The following is a 21,253-nucleotide window of genomic DNA, read 5'->3' on the forward strand; positions in this document are numbered from 1 at the left end:
TTATTGGATCTGAGAGACAATGCTTATACGGCCAGTCTGAGATCAGTTGAGTTCCAGAGACAAGAGTTGAAAAAATATATTATGATAAAGTCAATATTTTTTTACAAAATATAGGTAGTAGTCCTAATGTCGTTGAAACTAAGGTCGAATTTCGACCATTGGGCGATCTCTAGTATTCTCAAATGCATCAAACGACAATAATTTTTATTAGGTTTGTAATGATATCTTTGTTGATAAGTTCAAAATCAATCTATATGACTGACTTTTCCAAGGACGAAGCTGTATCGTTGCATAGTTTAGTAGAATCGAGTTACTTGGATCAGTTGTCACGTTGTTTGCTCTAGTTTCACCAGTCTCATTTGACCGCCGAAACCGCGTACATTCACATACCTACTATAATAACTCCCACGCCGGTTTTGGTGACAGTGGCCGGTTTTATTGAAACTAGGCCAGGTACGTAGGAGTAATTTCATAGTGTCTAGGTGTGTGCACAGTACACAAGTGCACTCTCTATTCCTTTACTCTCATATCCCAGTGGGACGGACGACCGACACGACTGGCGAGAGATCAGACGCAGGGCCGACTTTTCACATGCCCATCCAACGCATGGATCATCTTACTTGTCAGACAATCAGATGATCAGACTGCATTGTCCCAACCAAACTTGGAAATAACATGTTTCCAACGTGGGAATCGAACCCATGACCTCCGAGTTAAGAGCGACACTCTTAAAAGATAAACCACTGGACCACTGATGACGGAGGCGTTTCACATACTATGAGCACAATACAAATATCATACAGAAGAGCAACGTCTCCTAACTCCTTGAAATCAGAGTAACTTTGTCTCCTAGACATCGAACTCATTCAATTCACCTAACACGGAAAAAGTTTTTCGCGCGTGAGCCGTTACGCTCCAAAGAATTGCTACTTTTATCTGAAATCACGCTAATGTGTGTATGATTTGAGCGGTTCTTCTATGAAGATGGTCTACTGTATGTCCTGCTATGTTTATGCTATAAAATGCAAAGTTATTAATGAATGTAAGTAACGCTTGAGTAAATTATGTACCGATTTAGGTAGCAAAAAGACTCAAAAGTAACCTATGTTGTATGATGTATCCTTAAGTTAGTGCCTTATCAGTTTAACACACTGGCGATAGATTGCGCGGCGTGCACGTTGCGACAGCGCAGCGTCTTCGCGGCGGGGCGTGGACGCCATTTTGTATACTCGTCTACACAGATTATTATTATTATTATATATAGTAGACTCGTCTAGGGAGTGACGTCAGAATCCATTTTGCTGCTGAGTGTCCAAAACGCCGAAGGCAAGCTGCGTGCACGCCGCGCAATCGCGGCGTCATCGCGGCGTGCGCGCTGCGCAGTCGCGTCGCTTTCAAATCGGTCGCTAATCGCCAGTGTGATAAGGCCCTTAGGTTTCTATTATGATAATATTATGAGCTTGCTCAGCACCGTGATTAAACAAATGAGTAATTAGTAATACAAGAGAAAAAATTTGCTAACTTCAATATCAACGTTCCGAACTAGTGCAACTCAATTATCACAAAGTAAACCCGCATAACTAGAAAAGCTGCGAAAAAAGGTGTTGTATAATTTTTTACCGACGCAGCCGCAAGAAACAGTCGTTAAAATTAGAAAGTCAGCGTCTCAATTACGGCAATAAAAATAATATTGTACGTAAACAAAACTTCAAATGTGCCGGCAGCTACCGAAAGGTTTTGTACAACCCTCGGGATATAACAATGCGTTTGCGCACAAAGATTTTTTTATTTTTTTTTTTATTTTCGGCTCAAAACATTGGCATTCGAGCATTGTGTCTTTGTTCACTATTTACCGACTTTTGGGTTGCATTCAAGGGAATGTGAATAGCTGACTTGACGACTTCATTTTTAGTCGAAATTAGATTATTGTGTTTGGAAAGCCCGAAAGCATAAATATGGGAAGGAGATGAGCAAAATTATTATCATTCCTGAAAATAATACTATCTTTAAAAACAGGTTTATAAGTTATAACTATGGTAAAGCTCGTGAATAAAACAAATCAGTTTATTATAATCTTATTCTCTGTGTGACTATAGGTAATTAGGTTTGAGTGTTGGATTAAAATTAATATGGTATAAAGTACAGAATATTACAACATCTATCTATCTATATCTATACATATAATAAAATCGTAGAGGTAAAATTTTTGTACATTGAAAATAAACTTGAAAAAACGAGTCAAAGGCATGTTATGAGAGTAGTAGAACACATTTTAACTGTTATTGAAATTTTTGTTTCTCTGTCTGTTTGTCTGTTTGTCTGTTTGTCTGTTTGTACAGGCTAATCTCCGAAACCGCTGGACCGATTTCAATGAAATTTGCCATGGTGATACCTTACATCCCTGGTCAACATCTTAGATACTTTTTTTAACCGACTTTCAAAAAAGGAGGATTTAATGTTTACTTTGCTGTTTGTGGTCAGATTTTCAATTTTCTTTTTTTGTTGTATAGATTGCCCGAATTTAATACCATGTTTACAATAAAATCGGCCAAGTGCGAGGCGGACTCGCGCACGAAGGGTTCCGTACCGTTATAGAGGAAAAATAGGCCAAAAGTTGTGTTTTTGTATGAGAGCCCCCCTTAAATTTTAAGTATATTCTAATTGTATTATTAATTATTAAAGTACAGATATAATTAAGGATTCTGTGAAAATTTTAACTGTCGCCCATGGACACTCGCAGCATCAGAAGAGCTGCAGGTGCGTTGCCAGCATTTTAAGAGGGAACAGGGTAATAGGGGAGGGTAGGGATGGGAAGGGAAGGGAATAGGGGAGGGTAGGGAAGGGAATAGGGTAGGGGATTGGGCCTCCGGTAAACTCACTCACTCGGCGAAATACAGCGCAAGCGCTGTTTCTGTGAGGACGTGGTATTTCTCCGGTCGAGCCGGCCCATTCGTGCCGAAGCATGGCTCTCCCACGTATAAAGTAAGTAATAAGTATGTTTGAATAAACCTCTCATCATGTTCTCTGGGAGAGTTTTTTCTGCCAAGACGAAAGAACTACAATGCTAGACAACCTACAGTGTAAATCTGATATCGCATACTACGGTGATATAGTGGACAGCGCTATAGGAACTTAATCCGTGCCTTCCAGCGTTTTTGTCACAATTATTATTGGCAGCAGTCTAACACAACAAATTCCAATTTGTTTCCCTTCGAAGAAAGGATTTTTTAAAACGATAAGTATTTGAGGTTCAGTTTCCTGGGTCTTTGATGTAAATTAAAAATTTCGTGTGATATTACACACGAAATTTTTATTTAGATCCAAATAAAATAGTAGTAGATGGGTGTTCAATTTTATAAATCTCGATTTTAATAACATACATTCACGCGCACGAAGTTGCGGGCAATCTATATCTATATCTATACTTATAATAAAATCGTAGAGGTAAAATTTTTGTACATTGAAAATAAACTTGAAAAAATGAGTCAGGGGCATATTAGAAGAGTAGTAGAATACATTTTAACTGTTTTTGAAATTTTTGTTTCTCTGTCTGTTTGTCTGTTTGTCTGTTTGTGCAGGCTAATCTCTGAATCCGATGGACTGATTTCAATGAAATTTGGCATGATGATACCTTACATCCCTGGTCAACATCTTAGATACTTTTTTTTAACCGACTTTAAAAAAAAGGAGGAGTTAATGTTTACTTTGCTGTTTGTGGTCAGATTTTCAAAATTCTTTTTTTGTTATATAGATTGCCCGAATTTGATACCATGTTTAAAATAAAATCGGCCAAGTGCGAGTCGGACTCACGCACGAAGGGTTCCGTACCGTTATAGAGAAAAAATAGGCCAAAAGTTGTGTTTTTGTATGGGAGCCCCCCTTAAATTTTAATTATATTCCAATTTTATTATTAATTATCAAATAACACATATATTTAAGGATTCTGTGAAAATTTCAACTGCCTGCCTGTTGTAATTATTGGTATCGAGCAAAAAAGGCCAAAAAAATCATGTTTGTTGTATGGGAGCCCCCCTTAAATATTGATTTTATTTTGTTTTCGAAGTTGCGGGCAACAGCTAGTTTTAAAATATTTTTCTTTATATTTTAAGATGTTAAAAAGGTAAAGTTAACATTTAATATGAAAAAATGGCTGAATAAGTGTTTTACTGAGTTCTAATTAGAGGAAAGGTTAAAATAAGTAAGCAGATAAAGGTTATAAAGCTTTATAACCTTACTTTACTTATTTTTATCTCCATATTTTTTTAGCTATATTATATGAAAAAGTTTTTCTCTTTGAACGTACATGTCACCAAAAGTATTGCTTTGGATTAATTAGTTGCTTAGATTTTATACTTATGTGACTTACATACATAATATTATTATATTGAAGACTTATTAAGTCTCCAAATCCAATATTATATCATCCTCCGCAATTATATTATCATGTATGATGTAGCCTAATATAATATTATTATCTCTACTAATAATATTATCTTATTAAGCGTTAAAAACTTTGTTTTGATTGCAAATTACTTTAAAGTAAATCCCTGAGTCACTAACCTACTAAGAAGTTATTATGTAGGTACTTATAATAATAATAACTGCTTTGCTTCAAATAATAATTTCTTTTATAGGGTTCCGTACCCAAAGGGTAAAAACGGGACCCTATTACTGAGACTTCGATGTCTGTCCGTCTCTCTCCAGGCTGTAACTCAAGAACGATAATAGCTAGAGAGTCTAAATTTTCACAGATTATGTGTTTCTGTTGCCGCTATAACAACAAATACTAAAAACAAAATAAATTAAATAAATTTTATACAACAACACCCATACAACAAACTTGGTTTTTCAACAATTTATTGCTTGGTATTAATAATGACAACAGTTAGGCACGTGAAATGTTCACAAAATACTCAGCTGTTTTTATACTTTATTAATTAATAATAAATTTTAAATAAAATAATTAATTAAGGGAGGCTCCCATACAAAAAAAATATTTATTTATTTATTTACTCTATTATAGTACGGAACCCATCGTTCGCGAGTCCAACTCGCACTTGGCCGATTTTTTTTAATTAAAAACAACATTTAATTTTAATTTAAAAAATACGATTTTGTCATTACTAGAGTCTAGACATAAAATGGTTTACAATTTTAACAATATTTAATATTTAACTAAAGAAATCTAGTATGTTAAATCATAAAAGTCAGAATAAAAAGTTTGGTTGCATAGTTGTGAAAGCGTGCGTCAAACACGTTTCAAAGCTCTGCGAAGTTTGGCCGAAGTTTGTTCGCCCCGCCCCCCGCCCCCCGCCCTATCGCCGTCCCGCTCGCTCACCGCAACACAACTCCCGGACTTTGATAACTCTTGAGACTTTTGTATTCAAAGTTTATTGTTTTTGCATTTTACTTTTAATTGTAGTTTTGACTTTTGATATAGGTTGGTGAAGTTTTAATGGTTTGAGAAAGTTAACAAGTATCGTTCTGTTTTTTGTTTTTGTAATTTTTAGCTGAAAGATTTTCTGTTCAGATGATTGCGATGGAAATGATTTTTCACAGTTCAAATAAAAATACGGAATTATCGGCAGTGGTAATTTGCACGTGTCGGGCGGTAATCCCGCGCCGGCCCGCGTTCCGGCCAAATGAACTGCCACCCCGCGACGCGAGCGTTCAATTCAAACATGGAAATCATAATTTTTCATGAGCTCGTCGATAGGTTTTCGCGCCGGCCGCGGTTTCCCGCCGCCCCGTGGCCTAATTACCGCCGCCTCGCGATACGTCACCGCGGTAATTCAAAAAAATCCACCCCTCCCTTTCCCGCGCGCGGCGCTCCTCCGCCGGCGTCCCGCTCCCGCGAGCATTTTTATAAAAACGCAGGGGCAACCGCGGCCGTCCCGCTCGTTCCCGCTGCGGCTCCGCGCCGCCCGCACCCGTCGTCTCCTTCCCGCTTTTTACGAGACGCCGGGGCCGCCACCCGGGTGGGGGCGGCGACCGCGCGAACGCAAAATATTGACCATCGGAAAAAGTCGAGTCGCAGTCATCAGTCGAGACCGAGTCCCCGCGAGCACGCGTCCCTCGCCCTCGCCGCGCGTCGTCGATCTTCGGCTTGCGGTTCCCTTCGCGCTCCCCTCCCGCCTCGCGCCCAACAAGTGGCGGAGCCGGGCTCACACCGAGTCCCGCGTCCCGAGGAATTACTTCAAAGTTGTGCGCACTTTCTCACGAGTTACGGCGCGATCGCGTGTTCGGAAAACTTTTGTGTCGGAGAACGTGTAGCCTGTGATCAGCCGGAGTCGATGCACCTGCCGCACGCGCCGCCGCCCAGCATGACGGACGTGTACACCCACATCCACGAGTACTACCGGCAGAGCCACGGCGACCTGGTGCAGACGGGCTCGCCGGCGGTGCTGTGCTCGGCGCTGCCGGGCCACTGGCGCTCCAACAAGTCGCTGCCGGTGGCGTTCAAAGTGGTGGCGCTGGACGACGTGCAGGACGGCACGTTGGTGACCATCAAGGCGGGGAACGACGAGAACGTGATGGCCGAGATGAGGAACTGCACCGCGGTGATGAAGAACCAGGTCGCCAAGTTCAATGACCTGCGGTTCGTGGGCCGCAGCGGCCGCGGCAAGTCGTTCTCGCTGACCATCACCATCAGCACGTTCCCCAGCCAGGTCGCCACGTACACCAAGGCCATCAAGGTCACCGTCGATGGACCTAGAGAACCCAGAACTAAACAGAGTAAGTTTAATTATTTTTATTTACGGTCTATATATTTTTTTGTTTAGTTATAGACATATTTATTTTTAATTACAAAATTATTTTTGAAATTTTTACCCTCATTTTATTTCATTTTTAATAGTTAAATATGAAAACTTAAAAAAAACGCAACTTATAACTTTTTAACGAGGTTAGGTACAACTTTCAAACTCAAGTAAAGTTAGAAATTACAAACTTTTAAATTAACAAAACATCTTAAGAAACACTTTCATAATCATCAATCCTAAAATGACTTAAGTTTCCAAAATTTTCTTCACCATAACTCGCTTTAAAATTTCCGAAGTATTGAAGATAACGTGAACAGAAAAGATAGAGCAAAGCTCTACTTTAAGGGCTTCAGAGTTTTAGCAAGACAAAGAGAAAGAATGTTTGAAAATTAATAAGCTAACATAATATAGCTTATTATATCTTTATTAACTTTGTCAATTACTTTTGAAGTAATTACTATACCTCCAATAACTTACTTAATTTCTAGATATTATTCCGGGTTCCGTAAAACATTTTTTTTAATTACTATCAAGCAAATTTTTTGTGAGTCGCTTCGTTTTGATGAGACGAACAACAATTTTATTTGCGAAAATTCTCGAAAGTGGTAGCTAACAGAGATAGAAACGATTTAATATTTTGATTTGATAGTCCTAATATATGGATTGTTCTATTTGTAGGACAATGTTACTCTTAAATAATGTAACTATTAACCTACACAATACGAAAAATCAGCTGGTTAAGGTTCCGTTTTAGGGATGTAATCAACAAAACTTGGTTGACTGCGGAACCCTAAAACGGAATCCTATATAGGATAACTAAGAATGATAGATTACAAAATAGGCGCATGGATATTAATGGACTCTTTATATTAACACAAAATATAGTTATAGGTAGTACATATTATCTATAACTACATAATATAAAAAGACAAAAATAAGCAATATAGTAATGTAGATCCTAGAAATAAGATAAAATATTTATTAAAATGTGTGGTGAGGAGTTTCTTTTTGAATTTTTTGGGGTTAGGTTAGGTTAGAATTATATACCTACTAAGGTATAGTATAGCTATATGGATCGCGATGATTCAACGGATGGGGTGAATGCTTTCAAAAGGGAAGCTGGTATAATGAAGTTTGCCACTTAGGTTATGTAAATTGTTCATTAAGTAGTAAAAATACGTTCTTAGTAACCTAGTAGGTACTGTACATAAAAGTAGCTTATAAAACCAAGTTAACATAAAAAGTTTATTCTCTTAACATTCTTCGTTATGACTTTTTATTTACCTTCCTGCTAATAAACAATTGCTATAATGCTTTAATTCTTAATTAATCTTCATTTAGGATTATTTTTTTACTTCCGTATATTTTTTTCTCTCTACATTCGTTCAGCAACAGATTAATAAAAACGCGTTAAAAATTCACAAGTTTCATCGCATGTTTATAAGAATTCAAATTCGCACGCCAGATATTTTGGAGCTATAAAAAATATAATTTTAAATTTCGAATCTGGCTTCCCGCCAGTCCATCGAGGCCGGTGCGGTACATCATTTGACCACATTCGAAATTTAAATATTAGTCACAAACGATTTGATAGATCGTAAAAGTAACATTCGTACTTTATAAGTCCTAAATCGAGGAATGTATCTTCAAAGTGAATTTATGGTGGAGCTATTTTGATGCTGGTTTTTGTGGTGTGCCAGAGATTTCAAAACTATAGGGGGTTATGACGTATACTTACATAAATTATTGAAATGTTATAAAGCTTTTTTGAAGAAAATGTTACGTCTTCTTATTAAATGTTATGTATACCAGCTAGACTATATTGTAAAGAAAGCAAATCTTTAAAATTTTACACGGAAAATATTATCAAACTATAACTTCCGCACAAAGCCCCAAAAGTTGCATAATTTTGGACTAAATACGAGTATACCTCTTGTAAGAAATTATACACTTTGATTTACCTATAAACGCTCCTACTTTTGTTTTTCGATGACTTGTTAATATTATAATGAATTATGATTTTTTCATACTTTTAAAGTAACGTATTTATCTTTGCATAATTACATGTAGTTATAAATACTTTATACCTAATTATAACTAACATAATTTAACCTTAATAACCCCTTTTCCCACTCAATTTCAAAGCTTGAAAACGATTAACTATAAATATCTCTCGAATCTCAAAGAATTCGGGTAAAATTGCTACAAGGCGAACATATGTAGCGCTCAATCTCCCAGACATTAATTGTACTTCCCCGACACCTCCAGAAATATCTCCGAAACGAAGCGTATTTTGACGTGCCGAATAAATGGTTATTGGCTTTTAACTCTTAAGTCCTCTTAATAGTTTGGAGTTAGACATAATGTTAAAATATGGTCCTATATTAATGAATGGATAGGTAAAAGTAATAATAGCATTGACAGCATAATTAAAAAGTACTTAGGGAAGACAGACAGTTTGATTAATATTTGCACTAACTTTTCCAAAACTTTTACACAGGAAATAGAAAAAATTAAGCATAATTGTAATGAAAATTTTTTGGATAGAAATAGTTATGTTAGGCCAAATTATAGTTCATTTCGATATAGGAAGGTAAATGCCATAGAGGTTGCTAAAATCATTAAAAACTTAAGTTGTAATAAGGCACCCGGTAGTGATCAAATACGGGTAACGGATTTAAAATGTATAATCAATGATATAAGTAAAATTATTGCAAAATTTGTTAACATGTGTGTATCGCAAGGTATTTATCCTGATGAGCTCAAACGAGCAATTATAAGACCGATTTATAAACAAGGAAGTCATTTGGACTATACAAATTACAGGCCAGTAGCTATTTTATCTGTAGTAAATAAAATTGTAGAAAAAATTGTAGTTAAACAAATAAGTAATTATTTAGAAAAAAATAATATTATTACCAACTGCCAACATGGATTTAGACCAGGAAGGAGTACAGATACCCTACTAATTGAGTTTACGGATTTTATTAATGAGCAGCTAAATGATAAAAATCAGATTTTAGCATTATTTATTGATTTTAAAAAGGCGTTTGATACTCTGGACCACAAACAGCTTTTAAAGGCAATGGAGGAATGCGGAATCAGTGGGCCCACCAATAAGTTCTTCAAGAGCTACTTGAAGAACAGGACGCTCTGCACCGTTGTCGATGATACAACGGGCGCAGATGCGGACATAACGTTGGGGGTGCCCACTGGTTCTGTATATGGTCCTTCTGGGTATACAATGCATGTAAATAGCATGCCTAATGTAGTAGAATATAGTAGGTTATACATGTATGCTGATGATACATGCTTGGTAGTAGTAGGTAAAAACTTGCAACTGATGGAAAGTCAATTGCAAAGTGATTTTGATAAAATAACAAAATGGGCCCACGACAATGGGATAATACTTAACGCCAGTAAAACTAAAGTTATGCATATATGCTCACCCTACAATCGATCAGCAGGAGCAAATGTACGCATAGTGGGACACATATATAACTGTTTACATCAAAAAAATAACTGTCATTGTAACGAATTGGAAGTGGTAAATAATATAAAATATTTGGGTCTGATTATAGATAAAAACTTTACTTGGAAGCCGCATATTGAATTAGTATGTAACAGATTGAGATCAGTACTCAGTAAATTTTATCTTTTAAAAAGAATATTAGATAAACGTACTCTGCTTATGGTTTACTATGCTCTGGTGGAGTCTGTCATTAATTATGGATTAAATTGCTATGGGTTAACGTTTAAAACGTATATAGAGCAAATTAAAAATATACAAATAAGGTTTTTAAAAATAATGGTAGATAAAAGAACAAAAAATAAATACAAAGACGACTATTGTAAGCTATTCCAGGAATGTGAAATTATACCAGTAAGTGAAAAAGTGAAATATTTAATTGCGATAGAAACATATTATAGTGATAAATTTAAAATAAAGATAAAGCATAAATATAGTGTTAGAGAGTCGAAAAAAGGAAAATTAGAGCAAATAAAAGTAAATAATTATTATGGGGAAAGAACTAGGAAGTATATAGTGCCTAAGTTATGTAATAAGTTTAAGTTATTAAGAGAGGAAAAGAAAATAAAGTGTAAAAAGAAATTAAAACAAAAACTCAAAGAAATGCTTGGATATACTAAGAAAATGTAATAAAAAAAATGTAGTCTCATTCTCACACACAAATACCGACACACACACGCAATCACACACACACACACACAGACACACGCACACACACGCACAAACACACACACACAAACACACACTTTTTAGTTAGTTCATAATTATGTTACATGTTAGTATTATATTTTGTGTAATTATTGTATTACAATTGCATGTAATTTTTTGTGTTTGAGCGGAACGCCTACAAACTGCTTGTTCAGTTTGGCGTATTAATTTATACTGTAAAACAATTGTAATAAAGTGAATAAAGTATTTAAAAAAAAAAAAAAGTGTAAAGATTTAACTGACAAAGAATAAATAATTAATAATTACTAATTACTTAATTAGTAATCAAGTGATAAAATTTGTTTGAGACACGTAAGAACTGTATCAACTGTAATATAATTATTATGTTGTTTGAGGTGTCAAATGCTTATCTTCAGGTCATAATTTACATAACGAATTAAAAGCTCTATTGAGATTTTTATGCTACATTTCCACGATCAGTTTCACCACGTCAGTTTTGTAGAGTAGTTTTAAAATTTCATAAAAATTTCACATTTAATATGATTGTGCCTCGTGGTTTCCACTATAATTTCATCATCATCACACTCCGGCCTTGACGCCGCGAAGAACAATTGAGATGACTAAAAATAATTTAATGTACAAGAGACCATTTAAAACGAGTCAATAAAACCGGCGCTCCACAAATCCCGCAGTGATCATAATGTTTTGACACCACAAATCTATTTTCGAGACCGTATGTGTAAACACGCACGCCCAAACTTCGACCGATAAAAAGACACGCGGAAAAACTAACATCCTAGCAATAAACATCAAAAGGATCATTTAAAACGATGTAACGGCCGTAAATTATGAACGTTTGACGATTCTAGATTTTAGACCAAAGTTTTAGATGAAGTTGTAATATATTTTTAGACGCTAACTTTAAAAAAAATGAATAGTTCTTTTTTGAGAAATTAATTGGATTATTGTATTGAAAAAAAAATATGATAAAGATTACGATATCAAGCAGGGTCGTGGTGGTTATGGTTTCCATAACTTCATTAGTTTTCATTCGACTTCTCTTACTTCTCACATTACAAGTACATACTTAAAAATATGCCAACTCCCTGATAAGTTTCCTCAATGAAACCCTTAATATCAATTCACTAGACGTTCTGCGCGGCTTTGCCCGCGTAAATTAGGAATTTCACAGACAATTTAGCCCACAAAAAATAACCTTAGATGATCCTTCACATGGTCACACTTTTTATCTGTGCCAAATAACAAACAAATAAACTCTTCAGCTTTATATAGTATAGACTAGTATAGATTAGATTTGGCTACTTCTAAGATTTTAAAAAGTTCTAAGAAATGGGGTGAAACTAATATTGCTTTCAGTGTTTGCCCAAATACAATTTCGGGGTCCTTGAGAACAAACGACGTTCATATACGACAATCAGCAGCAGCGGTTACCAAGTTCCCCGATGCGGCCACGGCTGCGTAACAGATGTAAACAACCTGGGGCCCGTCGTAAAGTCCGTTTGATCTCCCCGCGGGCCCCGCTTGCCCCGTGCCCCCGACTTGCCCCAGCCTTCTATAGCCCCGGAGAATGTGTTCGTTCATTACTTATGTACCACATCCATCCCTCTCATTATTGTTAGGCCGTACGGGCTTAAAGCAAATCTTTCAAATTTGGAACAGTTAAATCCATTAGAATTTCTGGGGTCATTTTATTTTTGAATCATGGAATCTCATACTTCTTTTGTTTTCTAATCTTTCTGCATCTTGGTATTAGGTATAATATGAAATTCCATAAGCTTCATAATTATATCAACTAGTGTTTCTAAGGTTTATTTTTGAATAAGCTTATTCTTATTTTGTTTCCTACTTCGTCTTGATATTATAATATAAAATTCCATAAAGTTTAACGGTCAATATAGACCGGCAATCAAAACGCCGAGACAGTTGTGGTATCTATCATAACGCGGTGTCTCCACCACTTAAGTTATGAGCCATAACCCTGATTCGTTTTAATGACCCATGCGTCTTTTACATTAATTTACGACGTGCGTTTGTTTCTTGTTCTCTGATGAAATGTTTATATACATTCTTCGCGTAATCACATTAGTCTTAATTTAAAAATCATTCAGACAAATGTGCTCTCTAGTCCGACTGTATTAATATTCCGTCCCGCATATGCAAAGGGCTGGGGAGCTGAATTTAATTGAATACTGGCATTAACAAATGGAGCGGGCCATTTCCGAGTTCCACATTTAACTTATTATGTACCAGGATGTCAGAGCTGCGAGGATCGCCACGTGACAGCGCGCCCATCCATCACAGACTTAATTTAAACGCCGAATTCGAAGCGCTAATCTCGAGCATAAAAATAGAGTGTTTTTCGTGAACAGCACACCTCTTAAGGTGCGATCAAATCGACGTACTTAAAGAACATCAGACAATGTTAATTCAAAACAAAGTAAAGTGATCGTTAATACGGCAGTAAAATCGATCCACCTGATCGGATTAAGGCTGTCGTAAAATCGAAAATAGACGTCGGCAGTGGCATCTTCAGTAGCCTATCGATTAAACAAATAAAAAGCGCAAAGGCAATGTGACGGTGGTCGTAAAAACGTATAGCACAGAGATGCCGGCTGCAGTAGTAAACCGAGTCGTTTTGTATACAAAACCCTTGTTATAGTCGGTAAACAGAGCCGTGTGTCGCCGCCTTAACGGCTTTTGTGATCATTGCGATTTCTTGCGGATATTCCTTGGCCGACCTCGTTTGATGTTCGCCACCCACGTCCTGCCTCTTTATTACCACACTGCAGGAAATGGGAGAATATAGCAGGAAATTCAAATAAAGTATCAAAATTTGCCAGTCGTGGTCTTTGTAATAAGCACATGACATAAAGTACCATAAAGTATTAAAACTTATCAGTCGTGGTATATTAATTAACGTTAGGATTTATGATTAGATTGCCAAGACAAAAGAAAAATAAATAGGTTCTACGAGTATATTCAAAAACTTGTCAAAATTTTAAAGTCATTGTAAAACCTTGACTAACGTATCTCTCCTTTGTTTCAGATTATGGATATGGTCATCCCGGAGCGTTTAACCCGTTCCTCCTAAATCCCGGGTGGTTAGACGCCGCCTACTTGAATTACGCCTGGGCAGATTACTTCAGGCCAACGTTGCGAGAACAGTCCCCACTTGTTAAAGGTAAGCATCACTTATGGACCTTATGTTGATCTAGATGACGCCAGCAACACTGCTGGGTTGGAATTGCCGTTTATGACGCGGGCAATGTACCATCAAAGAAATTGATTCATAGACAGTTGACGGACCTACGTCATTTGATCGGATTATGTCATTTCGATGTTACTTGTGAATCTTGTGATCTGTCGGATGGTTTTGACATAATGCAACCAAATTACTAGGTCCGCCATCTGATTATGGATCAACTTCTCTGATAGTACATTTTTCTGCCCAGAAACTATTTTATGTCCTTTGCTAATGTTAAAGTACCTCCACATGAAATTTAATGTAAAAATTTTAAATAATAGTTAAATATCGTTCAACTTTATTTTTGTGACAAGTGGTTCTTTACTTTTTGATAATTCCAATACTGATTTTATCTGATTTCGAAATGTGTTAGAAATCGCAAGTATGTTCACGTACCTAGTCGAAAATGTAGTGTGAATAACAAAGGTAGAGCGTGTTCTGTGAGAATCTGTTGAAGTTTGTTTAACTCGTCTGTTTAACGTTCAACTTCCGATCGACGGGTTATTCGGCATTTCGTAATTTAAAAATTCCCGATTTCGCAAACAACATTCGAAAAACATGCATGTAATTCGCCGGAGCCCCTCAAGGCCGGAGCGCAAAGGCTCAAATAAAAGAAGCGGCTCTTGAGCGCTGCAAAACAACACCGGTCCGACCGAAGCAAAACCACCCGCCGAAGTCCGCACTGGGGGCAGGGGGTGAACCTGAAAAGTATAAAAAAGCACCGCCTTCACGTTCGAGAGAGTGTGGAGTCAATTTTATTCCAATGTAGGCGACCGCGCCACCGGCCACTTTTTGTTTCCGACGCTGAAACGCGAGGAGCGTTGTACTCAAACACCTACCGACTTTTATTAAACCCTAGTTAGATTCGTTTTAACAAAGGGATTTGCTTAACTTTGACGTCACCGACCGAATCGGACCGATATGCATTACGTTCCATTATTGCGAAATTCTTTTCTCCCGACCCCTTTCACATTAGGATTCGCTTAAAATAGAACGGAACTGGAGCTGATAAATAATAATCTAGATTCGAATAATCCTTTGAGCTTCGATCGGAAAAAAATTCAGCGCGTATGGCAAAGTTAAACTACTTGAAATCTAACCGTCGGTATCACCTCTATCGGACGCGACGACGATATCGGCCCCCACCTCGCCAAATTACCCCCTAGTTACGACCCCGCCACCCCCGATGCCTTTTAAAGTGGTCTGTGCACCATTGCTGCTGGAAATATAAAAAGTGCAAAAGATACGCGGACGCCTCCGAGCTCTTTGTGGCCCAATCTGCGCCTGCATCGAGTCCTTTTTATGTTCTCGTTTCTCTTACACTTATCGGAAATCAAAGCTCGTACGGGAGGACAAGAACTTTTGAGCGCGTCTAATGAAAATTTCACATTACGAGCTCGTCCGGCACAGATGTATCCTTATCGCCGGTCCGGTCTACCGGCTGTCCGGCGAGCGACGAGCACACGTGTCCGGCCGCGCGTGGCTCGCATCGCTAATGCGCCGATACCATGAGCCGAATTAAGTTCCGATGTCGTGTCTGGATCGTAAAGAACAACGTCGCGCTCGAATAAATAAATATTGCACCCTCACCCTCGTAATATCGCTCCAAAAAAACATCCCTTTCGGTGAAGCCGCCTTTAAACGCCTACAGATTGTACATTATCCTTAGTACGATTATGCACCCCCGTTGTCGAGGGACTCGGCGGAGTACCGGCGAGCCCCGGGCGGTCCCGGGGGGCTCGTCTCTCATATTACGCGTCGGCAAATCATACAACAGAAGTCGTCGCCCGAATTACGTATGGAGATTCAATAAGCTCACTAGATTTTTTCCTTGTCACCAGGAGGACCGACACCGATAACGACGCCACCGGTCGGGCTGCCGGGCGCCGAGCTGTTCCCGTTCCCGCCTGCGATGGCCAGCCTCCCGCCGGCTGGTCTCATCCCCCCACCTGGAGCGTTCCTGCCGCCGAACGGACTTCTCCCGTTCCCGCCGCACCCGGCGGAGCTCGCGCTGAAAGGCCTACCACAGGAGCTGGTGCTGAAGAATGGCAGCAACCCATACGATGCGTTGAGACATTTACAAAGTAATATTTCTCCAATGGATACGTCGAGTGCTCGACTATCACCCACGAGCAGCAGGCAGAGCGTCAGTCCAAGAAGTATGTCCAACGTCAGCCCGCGATCGAAAGCGGACTCGAAGTCGGAAGCGAACTCTTTACACGATGCGACGATATCGGACGAATCGGACGACGAGCAAATCGAGGTGGTGAAATCGGCGTTCCATCCAACGCGACCCGCCAACGTGGAGCTCCAGGAAATGAAGCAGGTCCAGGCCGCCGACTCAACGGTGTCGGACCGACCGAGGCGCAGGAACGAGCTGAAGGCACCCTCACAGAGAACGACACGAGTTCTCTCCACGAGTCCGACGTCGACCAAAATCGGTGCCGATGGCATACCCACTACAAAATCAGTGTGGCGGCCATATTGACAATATAGTGCTAGTGAATCCGTGTTTGCGGAGTTATAAATGTGATAAAACGAGCTTGTATATAAACTATGAAGATAAAATATATGTCAGATATTTATTATGTAGAGAATTGGGTTACGGTTAGAATATGTAGACGAATTTCAGCTGTTTAACTAACCTTTTCAAACAAAATGTTAAATTTGATGATTGACCTTTTGTATTTAAAATTACCCCGGTGAATAAGGATTTAGAAAACTTTGTGTAATGCTTAAGACCAATAAAATTGTATTTCTTCGTTTGGGATAGGAAAAATGATAAACTGTTTAGTTTTAATAATATTCCGAGGGATCGGGATCTTTCAATGTGATAATACAAACTGTAAATAGCTATGAATATCAGATATTTATTATTAGAATTAGGAATTATAAGTAGAGATTGTTATTATAAATTGTTAAAGCTTGTCAGATAGTTTTAGTATCCAATCTTAAGAATATGGCGCCTAAAATGTTTTAATACAAATTATGTTTTACAACAGTTAACGATTTTTTGTAGAATTAAATTCATTGCTTGCTATAGGCAAATGTTTTTTTTTTATTTCACTACAATTTTAACTATTGTAAAAACTTTTACTGCCAATAGCCGGACTTTAGATGTTATGGAATACAAGATTGTAGTTTAATAAAATTATGAATTTAAAAATTGACTGACTAAGTAAGGGGTCTCTCACCCCAACTCTGTACATTGTAAATAGATTGTATATTGTAAATAGATTTTATTTCTAAAATGCAATAGTATCATTAATGTAAATATGTAGAATGACGTAGAATATATTATACAGATGAATTCTTTATACTTGTTTACTTTTTATTGATTACCCATTGAGTAAGAAAAGAAGATGACATAATTTTAAAAAAATACATTACGATTCGAAATTGTAAAATAAACAAAAGATTCAAATTGACACAATAAGACAATAAGGCTTATTGTACCTTATTTTACTTTTGAAATCATTATAGTCAAAATACTAATCGCGGTAATTTCATAATAATTTATTAAAACATATTTTAAGATACGAATCGTCATTACTTAATTTTGATATTTGCACTTAATGACTCTCTACTGATAATTATTATTATATCATTCTTTCAACCCATCAATCCCCAAGCGGCACTGGCTGTCGCATAACAATTGAAAATTTATTGTGTCTGCGATTCCCACGATCGAGGTATTAAACAACTAAATGACGTCCGCAACTCTGTTGCGCCAAAATTCGCCGTAAATTTTACCGGAATTAAAAGTATCCTATGTCCTCTCTTGGGAGTCGGTACTCATAGTATCTCCATACCAAACACCAAGACAGGTTCAAAGGTGGGGGCGTGAACGGTAACAGACAGACAGACTTTCGCATTTATAATATAAGTATGGATGCATACTACGCCTGTTTATGGTACCTTGTTAGTAAACGCCTGTTTACATCCATCCATCCATAGTATGCATCCATCCAATCCGAAGCAAGTGCACTGCAGATGCTATTAATAATATTTTTATCATCAAAATATTTATGACACAAGGTTAAATTTTTGCGAATCGAATATTCTAACTTTAAATTATTGTGTTGTAGCTAATTCTGATAACTTACAAAGAAAGCTGGAAAGCTTTCTAAGTTTTAAGATAAAACTTTTAATGTTCTGTAATGCTCTACAATTATTTATTAATTTTATGATAGTACTCAAGTGACTTTAAATGACTGATTTTCTTTAACTTAACGAAGATTTTGACACAATACATAATATATGGAGATTTTGTCAAAATTGTCATACAATAAAGTTAAGTGATCAAGTTTGAGAAAGTTTCTTGTTTATTCAGACTGTGTTTGTGTGACTTAAACATGCCAAGAAGATATAACTGATATTCTTGCAAATATTAAGTCCAACCATAGCGACATTTTTGCTTCAACATTGAAACAAAACTACTAGGACCGCATAAAGGTGACGCGGTGAGTACGGCGCGGCTATCAATTGTGTTTGCACCGGCCTGATCCGGTTAGCTGATTGCAGCCCGCCGCCGCCCCCGCCCCGCGGTCAGCCGCTCTCCTCAAACACGCGCCCTGGATGTGGAGGCTGCTGGATACGGGAAAGTGGATATGACAAACATCGTTAGAAGGTATTATGAGACCCTGGTAGATTGCGTCTTTAAGATCGCGACGCGTAAGAACAACGCGACGGTAGATATTTCTACAGTGGTAGATTTTTACCAATCCAAATAAGGTACTATCAGAGAAGTTGTTTCCTAGGCAGATGAGGCACCTGCTGGTAGTTGCGGTAGGTTATATCGTACCCGCAACTCTGCCTTAAGCGAGGAGTGGAGAACCATGGTGGTTTAATGGGTAGACTACGCAGAAGTTCCACATACCCCCCCGATATCGACATGATCCGACCAAATGACGTTGGTCTCTCAACTGCCTAGGAATCAATTTCCTCGATGGTTCATAGTTTTAAATGACTGTTTTTAAACCATAATTAAATCGTGAAACAATCTTTTAATTTGTCAATTTTCAGTTCAACTTGGATAAAAGAAATTAGGTATATATTAAGAACACAATAACAAGTTGGAACCATAACTTTAAATACTAGTTATTGGCCGAAACTTGGTTGCGCCAAAATTTCGTTTAACGTGCGCTGTATCCTATCCGAGACAAAGTATCTCCATATAAATCGCAATTGATTCAGTGTCTTAAGCGTGATATACACAAATCCTCATTTATTTAATACGAACTATGGACACCACAACACACATATAAAGTCTCAGTAGTCACATCCAGCGCCCATATGTACACGGCTTTCAATGGCGGCTCCTCATTACGCCGGCTTTGATTCCTATCTTTTAGGCGTCTAGTTTATGATTCGCTTTTCGGTAGCGACTCCATACATTTCAGACCTATTTGGATGTATTAAAAAGCTGTGGCCAGACGCGCAGTGTTTGAAATTTTGCGCGGCTCAATGCGCTAGTAATTATTCAATGGGATTTTTAGGCATGCAAAGGATTTGTATGTATCTTTGTGAGGGAAGCCGTAACCGCGAGCGGCAAAGCAAATAGGCTTTTAGTTCAAGGATTGGACTTTACTTTGGTATGTAGAGATGATATTAATGATTTCAGTACAAGTTCTTATGTTTACGTAATTCAAAATGGGTATCTACTTACAGATTAATTACCTACATTGTTTGAAGACGTTAAAGTTGTAAATTTTGCCAAGCTAATTCATAATATTTGAAACAAGGACATGGCATCGCATTTGTGATCCTAATAATTTACACGAATTGATACGTAAGTACTTTACATTGTTACACAACTTGAGACAATAGAAAAAGCTAATATAAGCAAGCAAGGATAGAAATAATAAAATTAAGAATGGCCTTACTTGTGTTTTACAAAAACCTTAAAATTTTCCCGCTAAATATATATAGTAAGTTTTTCTGCAGTGTAAATCCGAGTAGGTCCAGGCTAAGTGGGCCTGGGCCGTGTAAGAGGGTGGCCTAAGGCCAACACTGGCCTGATCGCCCGCGGGCCGGGCTGATAGCACATATCGATAAGATTGGCCCACGTGCTTTTATTGTTTCACCGGGATTTGCCAGCGATGTACTATAACATGTAGACACATCACATTTTGAAAACTGGCCAGGCAAAAATAAAAAAATGAATTCAAATGTGAGATATAGTTTGGGAGACACAAATCAAATATATCTTGTAGCGTACAGTAGAGTCCTAATTCTAGTTTCGCCCTCTGTCACATAGTATGTATGTATACATAACGGTATAATTTTAAGTTTAAACCACGAGATGAGCATGAACTTTTATAATCTGTGGCTTGGACCATAATAGTAACTTTTCTTTGACACAAAAGCAACACCTTTAGTATCTACGAATAATAATATGACCCTAATCTTTATTAATCTTTTATCTTTATTAGGTTGGTCTGTGTCTAATCTGTATCTATATTATGTCATCGTGTATGTAGTGGAAGACCCAACACCCCGATGCCCGGGGCGTCGGGCGGGAAAAATCCAAATGGAAACATTTTAACGTCCACGTGGACGGCTAAATGGACTCCACGGTACTCCTGTTTAATTCCTGTCTATTTCAAAATTGGAATAATTTTTTAATTATTTAAAAATTGAATGAATTTAAAAATACTTTTCTGTCTATAATAATCGATTGTTTCACAGATACTATAAAGTATAAAGATTCAAAAATACTGAATCAGTTATCATTTAATCTAAAAAAAAATATTCGTAATATAGGATTTGATATTTATTGAAATTAAGACATGAAAGAAACTGGTTGCTTTAAGATGACTATCTTATAGTAGCTATAGGTCTACCAGGATCTGATGGCAAAAAGTGCGAAAGTAAATTGACTCTAGCAATACCGGGCTAATTGGAATAAAACATTTTCATTGATTTTGTGTGTGAAACATACATATATTTGCATATATAAATTTATCTAATGATCAAGGATGATCAAGGCAGGAACTGTACAACATCCATGCAAATTAGCCTGTGTCA

At 37.5% G+C, this 21,253-nt stretch overlaps 1 protein-coding gene across 1 annotated transcript; it reads left to right on the plus strand.

The window, feature by feature from the left end:
• Positions 1-6,057: 6,057 nt before the first annotated feature.
• On the plus strand, positions 6,058-16,816 carry LOC121735301 (segmentation protein Runt). The gene is made up of 3 exons (XM_042126081.1): positions 6,058-6,735; positions 14,027-14,161; positions 16,066-16,816. Exons 1-3 carry the CDS (start codon positions 6,294-6,296, stop codon positions 16,710-16,712), a joined length of 1,224 nt encoding a protein of 407 aa, XP_041982015.1. The 5' UTR covers positions 6,058-6,293; the 3' UTR covers positions 16,713-16,816.
• Positions 16,817-21,253: the final 4,437 nt, after the last annotated feature.

This window comes from Aricia agestis, chromosome 17, assembly GCF_905147365.1.
Source record: "Aricia agestis chromosome 17, ilAriAges1.1, whole genome shotgun sequence".
Classification (NCBI taxonomy): domain Eukaryota; kingdom Metazoa; phylum Arthropoda; class Insecta; order Lepidoptera; family Lycaenidae; genus Aricia; species Aricia agestis.

Bases quoted from the DNA above. Each gene is read 5' to 3' on its own strand.
- LOC121735301 (XM_042126081.1), top strand. From the start codon at position 6,294: ATGCACCTGCCGCACGCGCCGCCGCCCAGCATGACGGACGTGTACACC. The intron at 6,736-14,026 runs GTAAGTTTAATT...CCTTTGTTTCAG, and splicing joins AGAACCCAGAACTAAACAGA to ATTATGGATATGGTCATCCC. The intron at 14,162-16,065 runs GTAAGCATCACT...CCTTGTCACCAG, and splicing joins ACAGTCCCCACTTGTTAAAG to GAGGACCGACACCGATAACG.